Genomic DNA, 18,700 nt, shown 5'->3' with positions numbered 1-18,700 from the left:
CGTAATGAGAAGCCTTTGGCATTTAAAAATGCTATTTAAGTGTAAGACACGTAGTGTGCAGAAATGCTGAGCTCTTAAAGTTTAACTGCCTTTTAACCCCATCCTATCGTAAATACGCTTGTTACGTATTGTATTCAGTCAAAATTAAGCAGAAACATGAAAGCAGTGAATTAATAAATCTAGTATAATTATGAAGTATATATCACAATCTTTAATTTAAAAATTATCAACCAAGACCTCCTATTTGGGTATGTCAAGAGTTTAGAAACCACCCGGAATGACAGGATTTTCAGTCTTAACATTGGCTGCGCTCCTATTCGTATGGTAAATTATTGATACAGGAAGAGAGTGGTGATCATAAAGCAAGACCTTAACTGTACTATCTTCTGCCCAAGTCCTCCAAAAAATAAGACCTAATACACTAGACAATTTACTAAGCTATAAACCCAGGGCATGCACAGAACGCAAGAAATTGGTAATCATCAAGGACTTAGAATGAATCATCATAGCTCAGGATAAAGAAGCCAATTTCTCTATGGCTGCTATTTCTAGTCAGTATTGCAAACAACATCCACAGGAGTTAAAGGAAGGACAGCATGACAATAAATTGGGTTTGTTGACACTTTCTGGTGTCTTCCATTGTCAGAAATTTGTTGTTGAGTTTAAGCCACCTAAGAATATGCAAATTTAAAAAACACTGTGCAGAAAGTTAATGCACCAGGCCTGAACAAGTATCCTGAATTGACAGTCTTCCCTTTGCATGCTAGTTGTCTGTCCAAAATCTCTTTCTGCAGGTAGCATAGGCTTCATGCAGTGAGAACAGCAATTTGGGTACATGGTGAATTTGGTATAGAAAGCAGTTTTGTGGTCATTTACAGTGGTAACTAAAGCAAATATATGTAGATTTGAAAGACAAAATTCTTGTCCTGTCCATAGTTGGACAGTGGCTATAATATAAAGGACAGACCTACAATAAACTTTAGCTGTTGTAATCAGTCCTCTAGATCGCCAGCTATTTGAGAAGTAGTAAACTCAAATTTTCGCCTGAGCTGAAAGTCAATAAATAATAGCCTTTATTTTACAAGTTTCAGGAAACAGAGATTTAAGGAATCTTGCCCTTATTTTCAAGTTAGAACAATAAACTGAAGCAGTCATTCCGGAAGTCAAGCTGTTTCAGGGACGTGGGTTTGAAATCACCCAAAGACTTCATGCTCCTGTGCCAAGTGAACAATATTTCAGTAGATTCATTAAATGAGCGGAAATATAAATAATAACTATCAAAAAGGAAAGAATGGGGGCAGATGAGGGTAAATGATCTCAAGGTAGAGCTTTATAAATACAAAGTACATAGTGTAATATTTAAAGCCTTCCAGAGTCCACCATGATGCATTGGAAAATCAGTGGTGTCTGTCAACAGAAGTACTGAAGAAGCCAGAAATCTACCACTTGTTTCTCCCATCTTTAAACCAACCCATAACCAACACAAACTAACCCCCCTATATACAAACACAGAACAAGGTATGTGAGGAGATTTGAAGGGACAGCTACTTGCCACTTCATTTTTTTTTTTTTAATGTATGTTCAAAGCACTAGTGCCTTTGGATGGGTGCCTTTACTTAAAGAATTTTTTTTAAAAAAGTGACACACCTCTCTTAAGAAGCTTATACCTAAGCCACAGATAAAAAGTAATGCAGAAACAAGGGTGGTAATTCCAGCACATTTTCCTAAAGAGGGTGACAGAGACAAGAGGAGCTACACTCATTTTGGCAACAGAATTTTGACATGGGTTCTTGTGAGAGCCAACAAGTATAAGTAATTAGGCATGAAGAAAAGGGTAACTTCAAGAATAAACAGGGGAAACTTTTCTAATACAAGAATGCAAAGGGCACCTGGCAGTAGATTTTTTCTTTTTTTTTTTTAAATTACCTAACCGCAAGACATCTCATACAGAGGAAAGAGTATGTTTATAGTTAAAAGTTCTTTGCTTTAACATCAGAATTACTGTACTAATTAGTTTGCAATTTTCCCAGCTCTACTAGTCTGAAAATTTCCAAGGCCTTCTAACAACAAAACAAATTCAGCCTCACACCTTCTGGGGTGGGTAATGTTCTAATCCTCTCTAAGCCCCACTCTTTGCCAAATTTTTCCAGATTCATAACATGACTTACAGAGAAGTTAAGCAGCTTGCCCCAGATCATCACCAGAAAATCTGTGGCAGAGCCAGGAATAGAGCACTCGGTTTCCTGAATCCCCATCCTACACCATGCACACGAAAGAAAAGCCACTGTAAACTCAAGGTTTGTTTTAAGTTGATCATGTTATCTGGAAACAGATTCATCTAGAAAACATACAACTAGTGTCTGAACCAAATGGGATAGATTCCCACTGATGTTCAGTGAACCTGGTCAGGACCCTAGCAAGGAGAAATAAATTGCTTTCAGCAGACAGTAAGACCTCAACTAATGAAAAAGTCACATTTACTTTAGTTATATATTTGAAATAAAAAATGTTTCCTTAGGTATCTATACTGTTATAACTTTCCTAACCTTGGCAAAATGTATGATTGTAGTATTGTAAACACTTTTTAAATTCTTTGGTAATTTCTTTAGTCATCACTTATTACATCAATATCTTGTGTCTTGTACACAAAAAGCGGCAGAGGGCAACATAGGAAGCTTGATCCTTTTCCTGTGCCTCTTTCCATCAAATGACAAACGCATAATAGTTCACAAAAAGACGTACATAATAAGAGATCATTGGCCCTTTCTAACACACTTGAGATGCAGGCCAAAAAGCAATCCTAATGGTGACATTTCTTATTGCGTTACAAGCCTTGGGGAGGAGAAAGCCAATATTAACGATAGACTAGGCGAAGCATTAATACTCGCAAGGTGACAGGAGTTATGCTGAAAATAATAACTCAGGTCAAATCTGCATTGTGGATGGTTTCTGGCTATCTTAACAATGCACCACTTTGCCTGCATTATTACCCGACTTCAATTATTGCTTCTCCAAAAACACGTAAACCAGAACCCTTCTCTTCTCTTGTCATAACGCGGCAGATTATATTTTACAGGTGGATTTTCATAATAGCTCAGGAACTGAAGAAAGACTCGAAACCTAACAAATTGGCTTTTGACTTTTTAAGCAGAGTAATTTTTCTAACAGGAACTGATTCTATAACTATTTTGTGATTCTGGCATCTCACCACTTCTCTTAGCAATATTAGGATGATTAACAGGGCATGCTCTGGGAGACTGTTTTTCATGTCTTCAACTTTTTTTTTTTTTTAACTCAAATTTAAAAAACAAAACAAATACACCTGTTGCTCCTTCCTGGGACGAAAGTTAATCATCTTCATAAGAGAGACTAATGATCTTTTTTGAGTAGATTTTCCTCTCTAGCTGTAGGTGCATTTTTGTATCCACTCTACTAGGGTTGGTTGTGCGCGAGTGCATGGCAGTAAACAGCGATATATTCATAGCATTTAGAAAACACACAAGAAGTCATGTCCCCAAAGATATTTTAAGATGATTCAGCAGTGAAACTATAGCTTACCTCCAAAATTAGGCTTATTCAACAGATTTATTCAGGTTCTTTTTGTCTGGTTTTTTGGTCTTATAATGGAAGTAGGTTTATAGTGTAAATGGAGTTATGCCATTTAGTCTACTACAAGCAATGTAAAATTGAAAATTTGTTTCTATATGGTAGTTAGTTGCTAACTACTGTAACACCCAAGCAAAATAACATCATGTGTAGAAGACACTGTCAACTTCTGTCTTATGAAGCAGGATGGGCAGATGGAAAGTGCTCTAGAACTTTCTATAAAGGACATGCTGGCTCCAAATCAGTTGTGCACAAATTAGAACACTGAAAATGCTGCTAAGTTTAGAGTTTAAAAATGAAAACGCCTACCTTTAAGTCAAGTCACATCAACTTCTCAATTTAAGTATGAATTAAAATGCTACATTACAGGCAACCTACACAGCATAGTTTGCTCTCCCTCTTCTATATTTCTGGGGTCAGTGAAACTGTGGATTCTGCTAACAGTGAAAAGTGAAAAAAGGAAACAAAGTGTTCTCATTCGTGTTGTGAAAGAGGCTAAGTACAAACTCTCAGGCAACTCCTTGTCTTCACCTTACCAGCCTGTGAAACTTCTTCCCAGTACACCTTCAACTACAGTGAATGCATGTCAGCTGGAGTAAGGTTTCTTGCGCCATTATAGTACAATTTGCTAAGAAGTAAAATAGCCAGTTGCTAGTCTGAGTCTGAGCTGTTGTCATAGCAACAATCTCTAATGGATAGGTTGATCATATTTAGCTTTTGCGGCCAAAGAGCACTGTTTAAACATCAGTATGACAGATTTGCAGCACCTTTTTTTACATATAAATTGTGGTGGTATTGGTAGGCTTTGGTCTTAATTTAAAATGTTTTATTGTACATGTGTGCTGTTAGATTTAACTGATCTACTTTAACAGGACTTTTGGGAACTTTGAACTCACAATATGTGTGATTCAAGATTTAAGACCACTTTTGAAAGAGCTAAAAATAAGTCTCAGTGCATTAAATGGTAAACTACTTGACTGATTTTTTTATACCGAGTGTTGACAGCAATTATGTCAACCTGGGCAAATACTGCTAAAGGTGGACTCTTCGGGATTTGTTGTGGATGATACATACTGTATAGATTAGTGGATTATTGCGTTTAAAAAGTGAACCTTGAGTTTTTGTATTTGATCAGTTAACATCTGGAAAATTTATCATTGGATTCCAGCAGAAAAAAGTGCTGTCTCCATAGTCATTGACTGTAGTGGTGCTCCTATTATCTTGAAGTAGTCTTTGTAGCTTTTGAGCTTTTACAGAATAGTTAATATCTGAATTTGAACACCGTTCTCTTGGTTTCTAGGTTCACTTACTCATTTGTTGCTAGAATTGTTGTCCACATCACTCTGATATGAAGGAATGATTTAAACTTGAATCATTTTGGCTATCAGTGTGCAACCAAGGGTAGAACATGAACTACTGCTAAATAGTTTGTGGTGCTTTCTTGGCCTTGTTATCCCTAAATTCTTTGTATTTGTTTGCATCCAACTAGGCATAATAGAAGTCTCTCAATGGATTTATTGACATATCTGAGTTGGGCACTTAATGGAAGAAATAAATAGGGAATATCAATTTAAAGAAGAGTTCTGATCAGATCAAGACTTAAAAATCTACCTTCCAGTATTTGAACACTTCTTTGCCAGGGTTATTAGTTAAAATGTACCATAGCAACAGGAGAGCAAACTACCATGTTAGGTTTGTGTGTTCTTCGCTTCAAATGACCCGGATCAGTTGTCATTAAATATCTTTCTGGACTGGATGGTGCAGGGGAATTGAGTCTTTTTAATCTTCCAAAAACTTGCTTCAAATCCAGCCCAGACTAGTTAGTGACCAAAAGACTTATGTAGCTGGTTGACCTATATGAAGTCAGTTGGTGATGTACCATCTCCAGATGCAAGATGTCAAAAACATCTTGCAGTTGACACCATTGTTGGTATACAGCTACTGTGAACAGGTGTGGATGTTAGCTATTCCTAGAAGTGACTTGCTCCAGATTAAGGTTTTGAAATGTGTTGGGGCAATGGAGTACTGTCACTGCCTGTAGTTTCTGTGGAGACAGAACTTCCACCAACCCTGCTGTCAGTCTGCCAGACTGACGACACTCAAGTAACTGGTCGTTTGGAGTTTTATTTCTACTTCTAGATAGCTTCTTTATAAATGCAACATAAATGGATTAAAGAGTTAATAGAATGCTGACCTGTGTAAGTAGGTTTTTTCCTGTTCATAATTACTGTCCATTTCTGTATTTCAGGCAAAGTCGTGCATTTGTCACATGTGTGGTGCCCACCTGAACAGACTCCACTCTTGCCTCTATTGTGTCTTCTTTGGCTGTTTTACAAAGAAACATATTCACGAGCACGCAAAGACAAAACGACACAACTTGGGTGAGCCATCCTTCTGGAATCCCTCAGTAGTCCTTGTAACCCAATGTTTGGTGGTCTGTTTTTGGTTTGGTTTTGTGTTCTACCTCCTCCCCCCCCCGGGCTTCAGTCTATGTGGCATATACAACTAACTAGCTTCTTAAACGGGAAGGTCCATCTAATGTTTACATTGACTAGACCTTTTGCACTACTCTAAACTCAGTGTACTAGTGTAGCTGAAACTCTCATTCTTGCCACGTAGATGCATTCCTTATTATAATTTAACTTTTCATGCTTGCAACTTGTTATTTCAATTGATGTTTCTGACTAAAAGGATGAAGAAAAAATTGAAGGGAAAAAACCCCTACCGTAACTGTTCTTAGTTTTTAAGTTTTTAAAAAGCAATATTTGTTTTTTTTATTGGTATTCAGTTTTTATCTTAAATTTTTTACTAGCTAATATAAATGTGTGATCATCTTCTAATATTTTGAAAAACAAAATTTCAAATCGATATTTATCATTACTTCCACAGTGAAAATCAGTGTGGTTATGGTCAGAAAAAATAGTCTCTTAGATTAAAAACAAAACAGGTTTCTGCCCTTCTGTCCTTGCATGATTTAGTCATGTAGTTAGATTAACAACAAGAAAATGTTTCAGCTGCTGTCAGAAGTGTAAAGCTGATAGTAGAAGAGCTTTCTCTCATTCTACTTCAACAGCATCAGCAAAATGCCCATGAAGCTCAGATTCTGCAGTCTTTGCTCTTGAATAATCTAGAAAACTAAAAATCCACTCTTATTTTTGGATAACAAGTTGTGTTTGTAATCATGGTAGTTAAGAATGTTGTTTTTGATTTTGTAAATTGAGTGAGTGAATGTGACATTGGAACATCAAGATCAAACTTTTTAGGGTTAGTTTCCTAACTATAACCACTCTCAAAAATAATCTTTTGTGGGCTCTTTCCCAGATGAAAAAGCATAATTTTAGTCAAAAAGTATTGAATGCCACATGCCAGACAACACTTAAACCATTTGAGCAAAACTTTATGAAAAAGTGAGGCAGTGGAAAATCAGTTTTTTAGAAGCTTTAACCTGAAGTTTCTGTGAACTTGGCATATTTAAGATCAGTTTTCAACCCTGTATTTTCCCCTTTTATGAACATGGGCAGAAAGAAAGGAAATTATAGGGATGAAGGTCATGTAGGTAGCTCATGAGGTTCCATGCACTGCCCTAAAAATGATTTGTTGCCCTCTTTCAAGACCTGGTGATCTCCACTACTGAGATTCTAGTTATATTGGATTGTAAAGTTTCTTCTGGTTTCTCTGCACCATAATTAGTTATTCTGTTGGAGGTGTGCATCACACTGACATACTATGCTCCTGAAGCAGGACTACCCAAAAAGAGGTCCTTTGCCTTATATTTACCTGACTAACACAATCTGACTAATTGATGCTGAGTGTTGAACCTCAGTATCTAGATTTCAGCAGACTAGTACAATGAATGACCAGCTGCTTTTGGGCAAAGGTAAGAAAAATGCAGAATTATTTTATATATAAAAAAAAATAAAAGCTGGGACTTTCATGTTGTACACCAGCAAAACTGATGCAAGTCTTACTGATTCTGACATTTTCTGTTTGCAAAGTGAGCTTTTTTTTTTAAGAGGAAAAGAGAACATTGAATTTTCCTGGCTCCTCAGTGGCATTTCTATATTTATCAAAGGCACAGCTTTTGTTTAAAATAGAAATATTCTTCTTATAAATTTAGTTTTTCATAACTGTCCTATCCTTTAAGATTTAAGTACTTTTCTTCAAGAAAAGAGCAGATTTAGGGAGTAGAGTTAGCCGTAGAGGCATGCAAAATGTGCTTACACCCTGCATAAAACATGTATAAATATATGTAATTATCTCACAAACTGTATTTTGAGTCAACGAGATTATAGAGAAATAAGTTAAGCTAGATGCACTTGCCACCACGATGGGAGAACTTCTTCATTGTAAATAATGGTTTAAAAAATATTTTAATTTTTATTATTTGCTGTTAAGTACTTTTATGGACCAACAGGATTTGGTGAGAGACACACAGTTTTAGCTTCACAGAGCGCTAAGGTGACCTGAGAGAGCTCTGTGTAAGCGTGAAGTCTCTCTCTCCTCTCCAGAGATTGTCACATAAAAGGTATTACCTCACCCACCTTGTGTCTCTCAATCTGGACCAACACAGACAACAACAAATATGCAACATGTATTTGTTCACTGTTTTTTCCACCTTCTGCCTTACTGCCTACAGCATTGTCAAAATACTCACCCTGTAGGAATTTGCAAATGTCATTTTCTCATATAATGCTTATGCAAATACCCTACCTGTAGGTATAAAACTTATTGATCTGATTTAGAAAGTTGTTGAATGAGGTTAACTGGAGATGGTTAAAAATGTGAAGCGCGTGGTTGAATTATCCATTGTAAACCTTTGTATGCAGGATCTGACACTGATCCATGTCTAGATTTTTGATTTAGGGTTTTCTTTCTCGTCGGTAACATTAGCTATTCAATTTTAAGATAACAGCTTATTTTACTGGTGGTAGAATTACAGGACTTGTAAAATAATTGAAACGAAATAGTTCCTATAACACAATCCCATGAACAACTCTAAAAATATTTTACAAATGGATATCCGAGATACTAATATGTCCTTAAAATGCTTTATGGCAAATTACTATATAAGTGTTAATTGAGGAGAAGGAAATTAAAAATATACAGGCAATGGAAGAAAGAACTTTCTTCTAATTCTAAATCAGATAATAAGCAGAGGGGCACACTTGATGCTGTTCAGATGTATGACTATGCAGGATAAAGGCTTGAGTATCGGTATGGTGAGATTGATGTGAAGGACAGAAGAATTGAGAAATTCTTCCTAAGATTAGCGTGGACTACCTGGGACTGGAGCAAGTCCCTGAGTTATTTAATTTTTTTTAAATCTACATGCAGATCTAGAAGACACAGACAGACAATAATTAATTGAGCATCTAGAGTTTTGAAGTCAGTCTTTTAAAAAATAAACAACGGTGGCTTACTTTTCTTAGTCAAAGCTGATAGAATCGACTAGAAGAGCTATTTGATTAGACCACACCTCTGGCACAAAATAAGATCTTGTAAGGTCTGTGTGTAATTCGATAACAAAACATCCTGAATCTGCAAGAGTTATCACAAATTTTAAAAGGAAAAGCATAAATTAGATCATATATGAGAATCACATCCTCAAGTTCAATTAGGAATGAGCTACATTTACAAGAGTCAAAGATAATACTTCATTCTGCAAAACATCAGATTCATTCTCGCTTCGGCCTAATGACTTTTGAAACTATTTTAAACGACAGAATTTTTCTCTTTTCCTCCCAGCAAACGATGAATATTGTACACTCCAGTGACAGACACAATCATACGGTTCAAAAGCCAACTGTGATTACAAGAAAATCAAAAAACATTCATTTAAATATAAATTTTCTCCTGCATCTCTTAATTCCTCTTACATAAATGCCAAGCTATGCTTGGAAGAGAGTGGAGTGGGAGAAGAGAAGTGTTCTGTTGGGTCCGCATCCTTAAACTAGGGTTTAAGTGTGGTGTACAAGATTATTCCCCCAAACCTCTAAAAGAACCAGAATATATGAGCAGAACTGGCAACATTATTGCAGGCACTTTTTGGTGCACAGCAGACTTCCACATAGGATCCTGGTCCATGAGTGGATGCCTGAGGGCTTAGTAATTACTACTATAATATGAGTAAATGCATACTTGTATGAACATAGAATTAGCGGTGTTGAGGGACCTAGAGTCATCTAGTCCCACCTCTGCTCCAACAGAACACACTCAGCTAAATCTGGCAGCCAAGTTAAAAAGACTCAAGGAGGGAGATTCCACCACCTCCTAGGTAAACCTTCCACTGCTTCCCACCTCCTAGTGAATAGTTTTCCAATATCAGCTAAGACTCCCCACTTGCCAACTTGAATCTATGCTCATTTGTTTGTCATCTGCGACGCCTGAACAGCCTAACTCCATTCTCTTTCGAACCCACTTATGTAGTTGAGGGCTTTGCGATCAAATACACACCTCACTCGTTCTCTCTCAGACTAATAAGACCGTTCCCTCAGCTCTCCTTCATAAATCATGTGCCCAGCCCTACATAACTTTTTTGCCCTCCACTGGACATCTTCCAATTGTTGATCATCCTTTGTATTGGCCAAAGACTGTGCCTCACCAGTTGCCAAGAGAGAATAATCACTTCCCTCAGTCTGTTTGCAGTCTCCTACTAAGAAGCCCAATATGCGTCTAGCCTTCTTGCAACAGGACACTGACATATCCAGCTTCTTGTCCACTGTAATCCCCAGGTCCTTTTCTGCAGAACTGCCGCTTTAGCCAGTCAGTCCCCAGCCTGAAGCAGTGCATGGGGTTCTTCCATCCTAAGTGTAAGACTCTCTGTATTTGTCCTTGTTGAACCTCATCAGATTTCTTTTGGCCCAATCCTCCAATTTCTCTAGGTCACTCTGGGCCTTATCCCTACCTTCTAGCATATATACCTCTCCCTACATCTTAGTGTCATCCACAAACTTGCTGAGGGTACAATCCATCCCATCATCCAGATTATTAATGAAGATCTTGAACAAAACCGGCCCCAGGACCGACCCCTGAGGCACTCCTCTTGATAGCAGCTGCCAACTAGACATCGAGCTGTTGATCACTACCCATTGAGGCTGACAATCTAGCCACCTTATGGTCTATTCTATCCATGTATCAAAAACTTTGCTAAAATCAAGATATATCACGTCCACTGCTTTCTCCATATCCACAGAGCCAGTTATCTCATCACTGAAGGCAATCAAGTTGGTCAGGCATGACTTGCCCTTGGTGAATCCATGTTGACTGTTCCTGATCACCTTCCTCTCCAAGTGCTTCAAAATGGATTCCTTGATTTTTTTTGATTTTTTTTTTTTTTATTTTTTTTTTTTCCCCCTCTCCCCAGGGACTGAGGTGAGGCTGACCAGTCTTTAGTTCCCCGGATTCTCCCTCTTCCCTTTTTTTTAATGATGGGCACTATATTTGCCTTTTTCCAATCGTCCGGGACCTCACCCAGTCACCACGACTTTTCAAAGATAATGGCCAATGGCTCTGCAATCACATCAGCCAACTCCCTCAGTACCATTGGATGCATTAGATCCGGACCCATGGACTTGTGCCTGTCCAGCTTTTCTAAATAGAACTTAACCTGCTCTTTCACCACTGAGGGCTACTCACCTTCTCCCCATTCTGTGGTGCCCTGTGCAGCAGTCTGGGAGCTGACCTTGTCTGTGAAGACCAGGGCAAAAAAGCTTTGAGTACTTCAGCTTTTTCCATATCATCTGTCACTAGGTTGCCCATCCGATTCAGTAAGGGTCTCATGGTTTCCCTGACCACCACCTTGTTGCTAACATACGAGTATAACCCTTCGTGTTACTCTTTTTAAATCTCTTGCTGGCTGCAGCTCTAATTGACCCATTTTGCTAATTCACATGGACACAAATTATAGCTACAATCTTTGCTAATAGAATAGGTAATTTACTCCGATATTATCATGGAACAAGTGTGTCTTATAAAAGCTAGAAAGACACATTTGAATTTGATACAGAATTTGAACAATGGCAGCGCATACTTTATGCCAGGGGTCAGCAACCTTTCAGAAGTGCTGTGCTGAGTCTTCATTTATTCACTCTCTAATTTAAGGTATCGTGTGCCAGTAATACATTTTAATGGTTTTTAAAGGTCTCTTTCTATAAGTCTATAATATATAACTAAACTATTGTTGTATGTAAAGTAAATAAGGTTTCAAAATGTTTAAGAAGCTTCATTTAAAATTAAATTAAAATGCAGAGCCTCCCGGACCGGTGACCAAGACCCAGGCAATAGGAGTGCCACTGAAAATCAGGTTGTGTGCTGCCTTCAGCCCTCGTGCCATAGGTTGCCTACCCCTGCTTGTGCAGTACTTATGGACTGCGTGGTTGAGAAATATGGCATGTCGCCCTGTTACCTTTGATAAGACGAACAAGACAAGATTCACATTTACTTGCTGTTTGACAGTAATGTTCAAAACAATATTACCTAAGAGATTCACGTCAAGGTAATACTAAATTATCTGGGTATGAACATCCAATTTTCTTTTAAGATAAAAAAAAAAAAAAGGCAAAGAATAATAAGTGAAATGCCTAGATTTAACAGATAAGGCAGATTTCCATTTAGATGGGGCCCGCGTCGTGTGTCTTGTGAGGAAGAAATTTATGAAAAAATAGCAGTGTTTACCAGAGTCTTATAAACAGTTTCTAAAGATTTGAATACATATTATTAATAGAATTTAAGGAATTAATATAGCAAATTTTATCTTAAACTCAAGGAGCTTGTTTTCCCACATTAATGCTTATTTAATAAGGCACGAAGTATTAAACTAAACTGGAAAATAAATACTTCCATTTGTAATGTCATTCAAACGAGAAGTTTTGCTAGTCAAACTATTAGGAGACTGCCTGTGTTGTTTAAACAAACCAATATTTGAAAGATTAGGAAACCTCTACAAATCTGGAAAATATTTAAGGGGAAAATAAGCAAATAATACCTTTACGTGGTGTCTACATACGTAACCCTAATTTTCGAGGATGAATAGTTCATAGAGGAAAAATGTCACAGAACATTTCATTATTAACTTTCCTACAGAAAATAGCTTTATTTATCTTTGAAAAAAAGAAACAATATATTAAGGTCTATCCCGTAATTGCAGCAAATACTTTTAATGAAATAGCGTTGTTAATTAACAAAAATGAACCATGTAAAAACCAGAGAATGTTTTTAATTCAGCATATAAAGTATAAAAAATAGTTATCACCATACCAAAGTGTTAAAAAAGCTAGAACAGTTCCAATGTGCAGGACTTTTCCAAAGTAATATAAAAACGTCAACACCTAACAAGTAAGCTTGGAAAATTGTACATAATGAATATGTACACATATTTATACATAGAATTAATATCAAATTTAGCTTTATAAAAAAAAGAACATTATTCCAATTGGGTATACAGTCACTATTTCAGAACAATGTTGGTTCAATTGGTTTTGCGTAATGTAAGTTATTTTCAATATAGATATTTCTTGAGATATGCATGCCTCTTGTAAAATGGAATATGCAGATTAATAAACACATTAAAGAATTAACACTTTTCTTGACCTTAAAAAACTATTCTCAACACATGAATCCATCAACAGCAACTATCGCTATATATTATGTGGAAACTATTACCCTACTACCAGAACAATTGCATTTTGCTTCCTAAAACAAGGCAACTTCTAAGACAAATATTTCGTGTACCAGATTATTCAGAAATACATATTGATTTACCATCTCTTACGGAAGAAATTGTTAAAATACTGGATCATTCATTACTATCTCATTCTTTACTACGCACGCTGTAGAGAAATCGAATGTAGCCCTAAAGTCCCATGAATATTAAAGGGTCTGGAAGAAGGGCTACTGGGTGCAGTAGTACCGTCTCGCTGAAGAGTTTCCATCATACACAGTTTACAGTTGTTGTTCAATGTCTGCACACGCTCCCACTGTAAAACTTGTTCAACACCAATTGATTGTAAATATTACTTTTGTAAGGCAATCAAATTTATAAACAAACTTAAAATGAGGCAATATGAATTGATCTGAATTAATTCTGCTACATAGCTTTGTATTGAAGTGTTAATCTGTGTAAGATACAGGGAAGTTCATGTTCACTGAAACATTGAGAGCTGGATATGGGAAAACGCTAGAGAAGAGAGATCGATATGAATAGGTGGAACTAGAAGAACTACAGTAGTGTGTTAAGGCATAGAGGTCGCATTTAGGCCAGGATGCTAACAAGATAGTGTAGACATATTACTGCCATGGAGAGAAGAAAGATCGTTGCCACGAGCAGGGATGCAAGATTTATAGAGTAAAAGAAGAGTAGACGGGATAGAATTGTGCTGAGGAACCCTTGTGACCAAGAGAATCATAAATCCGTCTGGTCAGGTGACAGAGGTTAAGCTGAGAGAATTTCAGTCTTGAAGCCCAGGAATTAGATAACAGCCCTCAAGGCAGCAGTACAGATTGTGTATCAAAGCTATAGTAAGATTTGTATATGCTCTTTGTGTCGATAAACTCAGAACTGCATATGCTTAAAATGCTAATGAAAGTGAATAATAAGACTACTGATTTTTAAGATTTTTTTAGTACATGTAATATATCTTTTAATAATTGAAAATGTCTACTGTTAGAGACAGAGCAATACTTATTAAACTCTTTAAAAGGCACTGTGTGTCTAACAAGTTGCTGCTGATCTATCTGATTATTTGGGAAATACAAAATTTTCAGGTCTGTGGTGCAGAATGCTGAAGGTGTTGGTATCCAGAATAACTAAATATATCTTCTGTTAGTGTTCTGAGACACACAATCTAGAAACGAGCTGGAGTAGAAGTTGCTTTTAGGGCATACTCTGCCCAAAGGACATAGACTGTCTGCAAAAGGGGGAGAGCTGAGTTTAACACACAACAGAATTTACAGAATTGTGTTGTTAATCAGCAGTATATTATTCCCATTAAGGATTCTATTGCTGTTGTATACAATGGCACAATCATACGCAAACATCTTACGTGTAAAGACATTTGAACACGTTAAAAATTCAGAGGGCACGACAGGCTTGTTTTAAATTCTGAAGACTGTTTTTTTTAAAAAATGCCATTTTCAGTGTTTAGTGTTGCAATTACAGATGAAATCCAATGTAAAAATATTCTTATAGCAGTACTTTTTGGCTGTTGCTACTGCTACTGTTTCCACGAGAAAAGGTGTCTGGTCGGCAAAAAAGGGCTAAATGTTTAAAAACTTGAAAGTTGAACAGGATTATTTTAAAGCACTTAGGCCATGTCTGCGCCACAGGCATTATAGCAGCATAGCCATGGCACCGTAGCTGTGGTGCTCAGTGTTGTGGATTTTTCACACCCTTGAGTTGCCCTAGCTATGTCAACCTATATTTTAAGTGTAGACCAGGCCTTAGTGACTTTTTCTGAGCCAGCATTGGTCTCCATGGAGACTAGCAGGAATTGCAGACTTAATCACAGTTCTAAGAAGTTATGTAGATTTCAGCTGCAACAACCATCTGAGCACTGAAAAATGTTTTTGTAAATAGCACCTACAGTCTTTGGGATCCCACAGGACCATATCACTCTTACAATGCGTTCCTTACTATATCTGTTGTCTGTTTTCCCCAGGCATTATGAAGTGGATTATGAAGTCCTGACCAGTGGCTACAGCGATACCTGTACTCTGACCTTTGCCTGCCAATCTAATGCCTCATTTGACAATATTGTACTTTAATACATTCTATGTCCATTGTTTATACACAGATAAACAAGAGATAAGACTCTGCATAACAAAAGAAATCCTGCCTTTTATTGTTTTCTGCATTGCAGTACATTTCACATAGAGAAAACTAATAGCATAAAAACGTAATAGGTTGATATTTTCACTAGTTGGTGCATTACTTGTGCAATACACAATTTTTGTGCAAATGAAAGACCTTTAAAAGCTGTATAAGAAGCGCCCACTCTTACCTCCTTATGAAGTGGAAGTTGCTTAGGACAGTATTTTAACTATCCTTTTTCCTGTGGAAGGCAAGATACCAGTTTCAGCACTGTTTTATGATGAAATAGGCATCTTCCAGTGAAAACTTTTTATTTTTTAAATAATGTATAGCCATGAGGATGTGTGGCTGGGGTAGCACCACAAAGCTAGCCCCAGAAATGGTGCATGGAAAATTGAGTTGTTAGATAGTTAAAAGGGGCAGAACTCTGTCCTTGCTCTTTGACGAATTTGGGAAATCAGTCCAACAAGGTTAATAGAGTAGATCTCTAATTAAAAAATAGAAATGATTTCTTCTACTGTGGACATGGTAATTTCTGGAAGATTTTGGAATGAAATGAAGAATGAAAAGGGGGTTTTATGGTAGCAGTCTAATACTTTCAGAATTCTTGGCTTTAACATTTTTACCCCATTTCAAAGGTTTTTCTCTTCACTGCCCTTTCTAAAGGCATATGCATAATAACTTTCACCTGAGTCTAAGGACTGACAAACGAGGATTTCCAGTAATGTCGCTAACAAAAGGGAAGGAAGAGAGAATTTTCATTGAAATTAATTTTGATCAATACTGAAAATACCAAATATCAAACTAAGGGCTAGTACCTCTCTCAAGTGGTAATTGGAGTTTTCTGTTGCTTTTGCATTCTGATTAACCCTCTGTGGGGATAGAGGTTTTGAATTCTAGAATCATAAATTTGAAGGAAAAATTACATTTTTAAAGTGTGTGGCAAAGCTTATAAAAGATCAGAAGAAGAGCAGGGATGGGTAATGAGTAATATATACCTCTACGTGGATATAACGCTGTCCTCGGGAGCCAAAAAATCGTACTGTGTTTATAGGTGAAACCGCGTTTATATCAAATTTGCTTTGATCCACCAGAATGTGCAGCCCTCTCCCCCTCCCCCCCCGAGCACTACTTTACCGTGTTATATCCGAATTCATGTTATATCGGGGTAGAGGTGTAGTGTGTTAATTCTTTACCTTCTGATCAGGGCTATAATTATATGTGAAAATAAATCTGGTTTCAACTTACTGTTTTGTGGCTATTTCTCTGTATCAGAGTACCACAATGTAATTTTTGGTGCAAGTGGCAGTCTACGCAAAGGCTCAGGCCTTGGAGAATAGCTAAAGAGCTAAGTCTGATGTCAGGACCGTGGTGTATTAGCAAAGAAGTTGAAGAAGAAACACTTGAATATTGCCTGTCCACTTAAAAAGTAAATGCTACTTCAAACATACTTGATTTCTGAGTTGAAAGTCAGGTCATGTTAGAACATATTCATTATTTAACAAGTTACGTGTTTTTTGTTGAGAAACTGGTAATATTAAGAATAGCAAGTAGAATAAGCTTAATGTAAAACTGGGGCCCATGAAGATGTGTGTTGGGGGCGGTAAGTTTGGAGGGGGAGCTTAATCTTGAAAGAGTTTAAATTAAAAAAAAAAAAGTCTGGATTGTCTTGATTCATTCTCTTGTTTATGAAACATAACTATCTTAAAATGGATGTACTGGTTGTGTCTCTACATAATTACATATGAAAGATCTACATTAAAAGAAAGTTATGTAGTTTGCAGTCATGAACTAGGAAATACCATTTTTTTTGGTTGCCTGTGCAGCTTTAATTCTGGCCCCTTGGGCATCCAACCTGTGGACTGAATAAGGCAGGGGTCCAGTGGAAACAATACTATTTGATAATGTAGTTAAAGATTGTATAACCATGCTGCATGAGGGGCCATAATTAAAATTGTTCTCAGCGCAGTGTGCAGTGGCGATCATGTAGTGGCCAGCCCACCTCTTTAGAATATTCATGTTCAGTTACTTTGCAAGCTGCCAAGTGTTGTGCAGTTATGCAACACAATCTGGTATCCCAGGAACTCATTCCTGCAGCGAAGCCTGAATCTTATGCAGTTGACAGAGATGTGGGAAAGCTGCAGGCATTTCTTTGCAGTTGTGCCTGTTGGCCACCTGGAACTGCTGTAGCTCTGAACAACTGGACAGGCACCATTTCTCTTGCTGTTCCCCCTGCTGGATCCCAGCCAGGAATGATCGCTCAGGAGGAGGCAGAGGCAGCCTGTCTCAGGGTGCATGGCTGGCCCCTCCTCTTCTGGGCCCAGTTGCCCTCCCAAATAAATCCAAGGAGACTTCAGCTCTGTGCAACACAGGTATCCTTTATTCTTTAAGCATTTTCCCGTCACCAGTGTCCAATTATATACAGTTCTTACAGGTTTCTCGCCTACCGCAGGCTGGGTTAGTAACCAGCTAGAGGGCTTCCACCTCCCTCCCTGACTGACCCCTCTCTCTCTCTCTCTGGCTGCTGCCCTCCTTCTGGCTCTTTCCTAGTCTTTGTAGCTCCTGCCTATCAGGTTGGCAGATGTTGCCAATTGCCAGCAGACATAAGGCTTTTCAACCAGTCCCAATCTATCCCCCTTGATTGGGGCTGCCGTGGCAGGGGCTGATTAGGTGTGTTTGCAGCAGCACTGTGCTACACTGCCACATGAGGTGAGAAGCCTGATACTAGCCCCATGCTGCATTGTCCCCGCCCCCCTCCCCCCAACCAGTTGCACCAGGCGCCCACTCAGCTGCCCCCCCCCAGCATCATCTAACACCTGTTCCCAGCCACCTGAATAGCTTCCCTGCCTTAGGTTAAGGCCTTTTTTCCCCACAGCTTGCCTACCCATCTACCTCAGCCACAGCTGCCATGTTTTGTGCTCTCAATAACCTGCCGTTGCTATTGTGGCAAGGTTTTGTTGACCATGAGTTAAATGTGTGATGTTATAAAATATGCAAATAGCTCATTAAATAACTTGCATAAAATGTCACACGTGCAACAGCACAAAACTGGGCAGCCATAGTTTAAGCATTCTGCTAAAATTTTCATGAGGACTACAATAAGATAAAGGAAATGGTGACTTTTTTTTTAAACTATTTTGCTGAAACCTGAGTGAAATGTCATAGGATAAAGAAAAGGTACTTCTCTAGCCTGAAGGCCTTCTTTCTGTTGAATTTCAGAAGCTTGCTGCAAACAGTGGAGTTATTAGAAGTTCTTGGTTTAAAAAAAAACTTTTTTTTTTTTTTTTT

At 37.8% G+C, this 18,700-nt stretch overlaps 1 protein-coding gene across 1 annotated transcript in view; it reads left to right on the top strand.

Moving 5' to 3' along the window:
* The window catches only part of USP22 (ubiquitin specific peptidase 22), a 200,609-nt gene that overhangs the window by 95,218 nt on the left and 86,691 nt on the right, over positions 1 to 18,700 (top strand). The window contains exon 2 of the mRNA XM_075069166.1: positions 5,855 to 5,987. Coding sequence (XP_074925267.1) covers positions 5,855 to 5,987 — 133 coding nt within the window. The remainder of the gene's footprint in view (positions 1 to 5,854; positions 5,988 to 18,700) is intronic.

Source organism: Chelonoidis abingdonii, chromosome 9, assembly GCF_003597395.2.
Source record: "Chelonoidis abingdonii isolate Lonesome George chromosome 9, CheloAbing_2.0, whole genome shotgun sequence".
Lineage (NCBI taxonomy): Eukaryota > Metazoa > Chordata > Testudines > Testudinidae > Chelonoidis > Chelonoidis abingdonii.
This window is presented reverse-complemented; position numbering and strand designations above follow the sequence as displayed.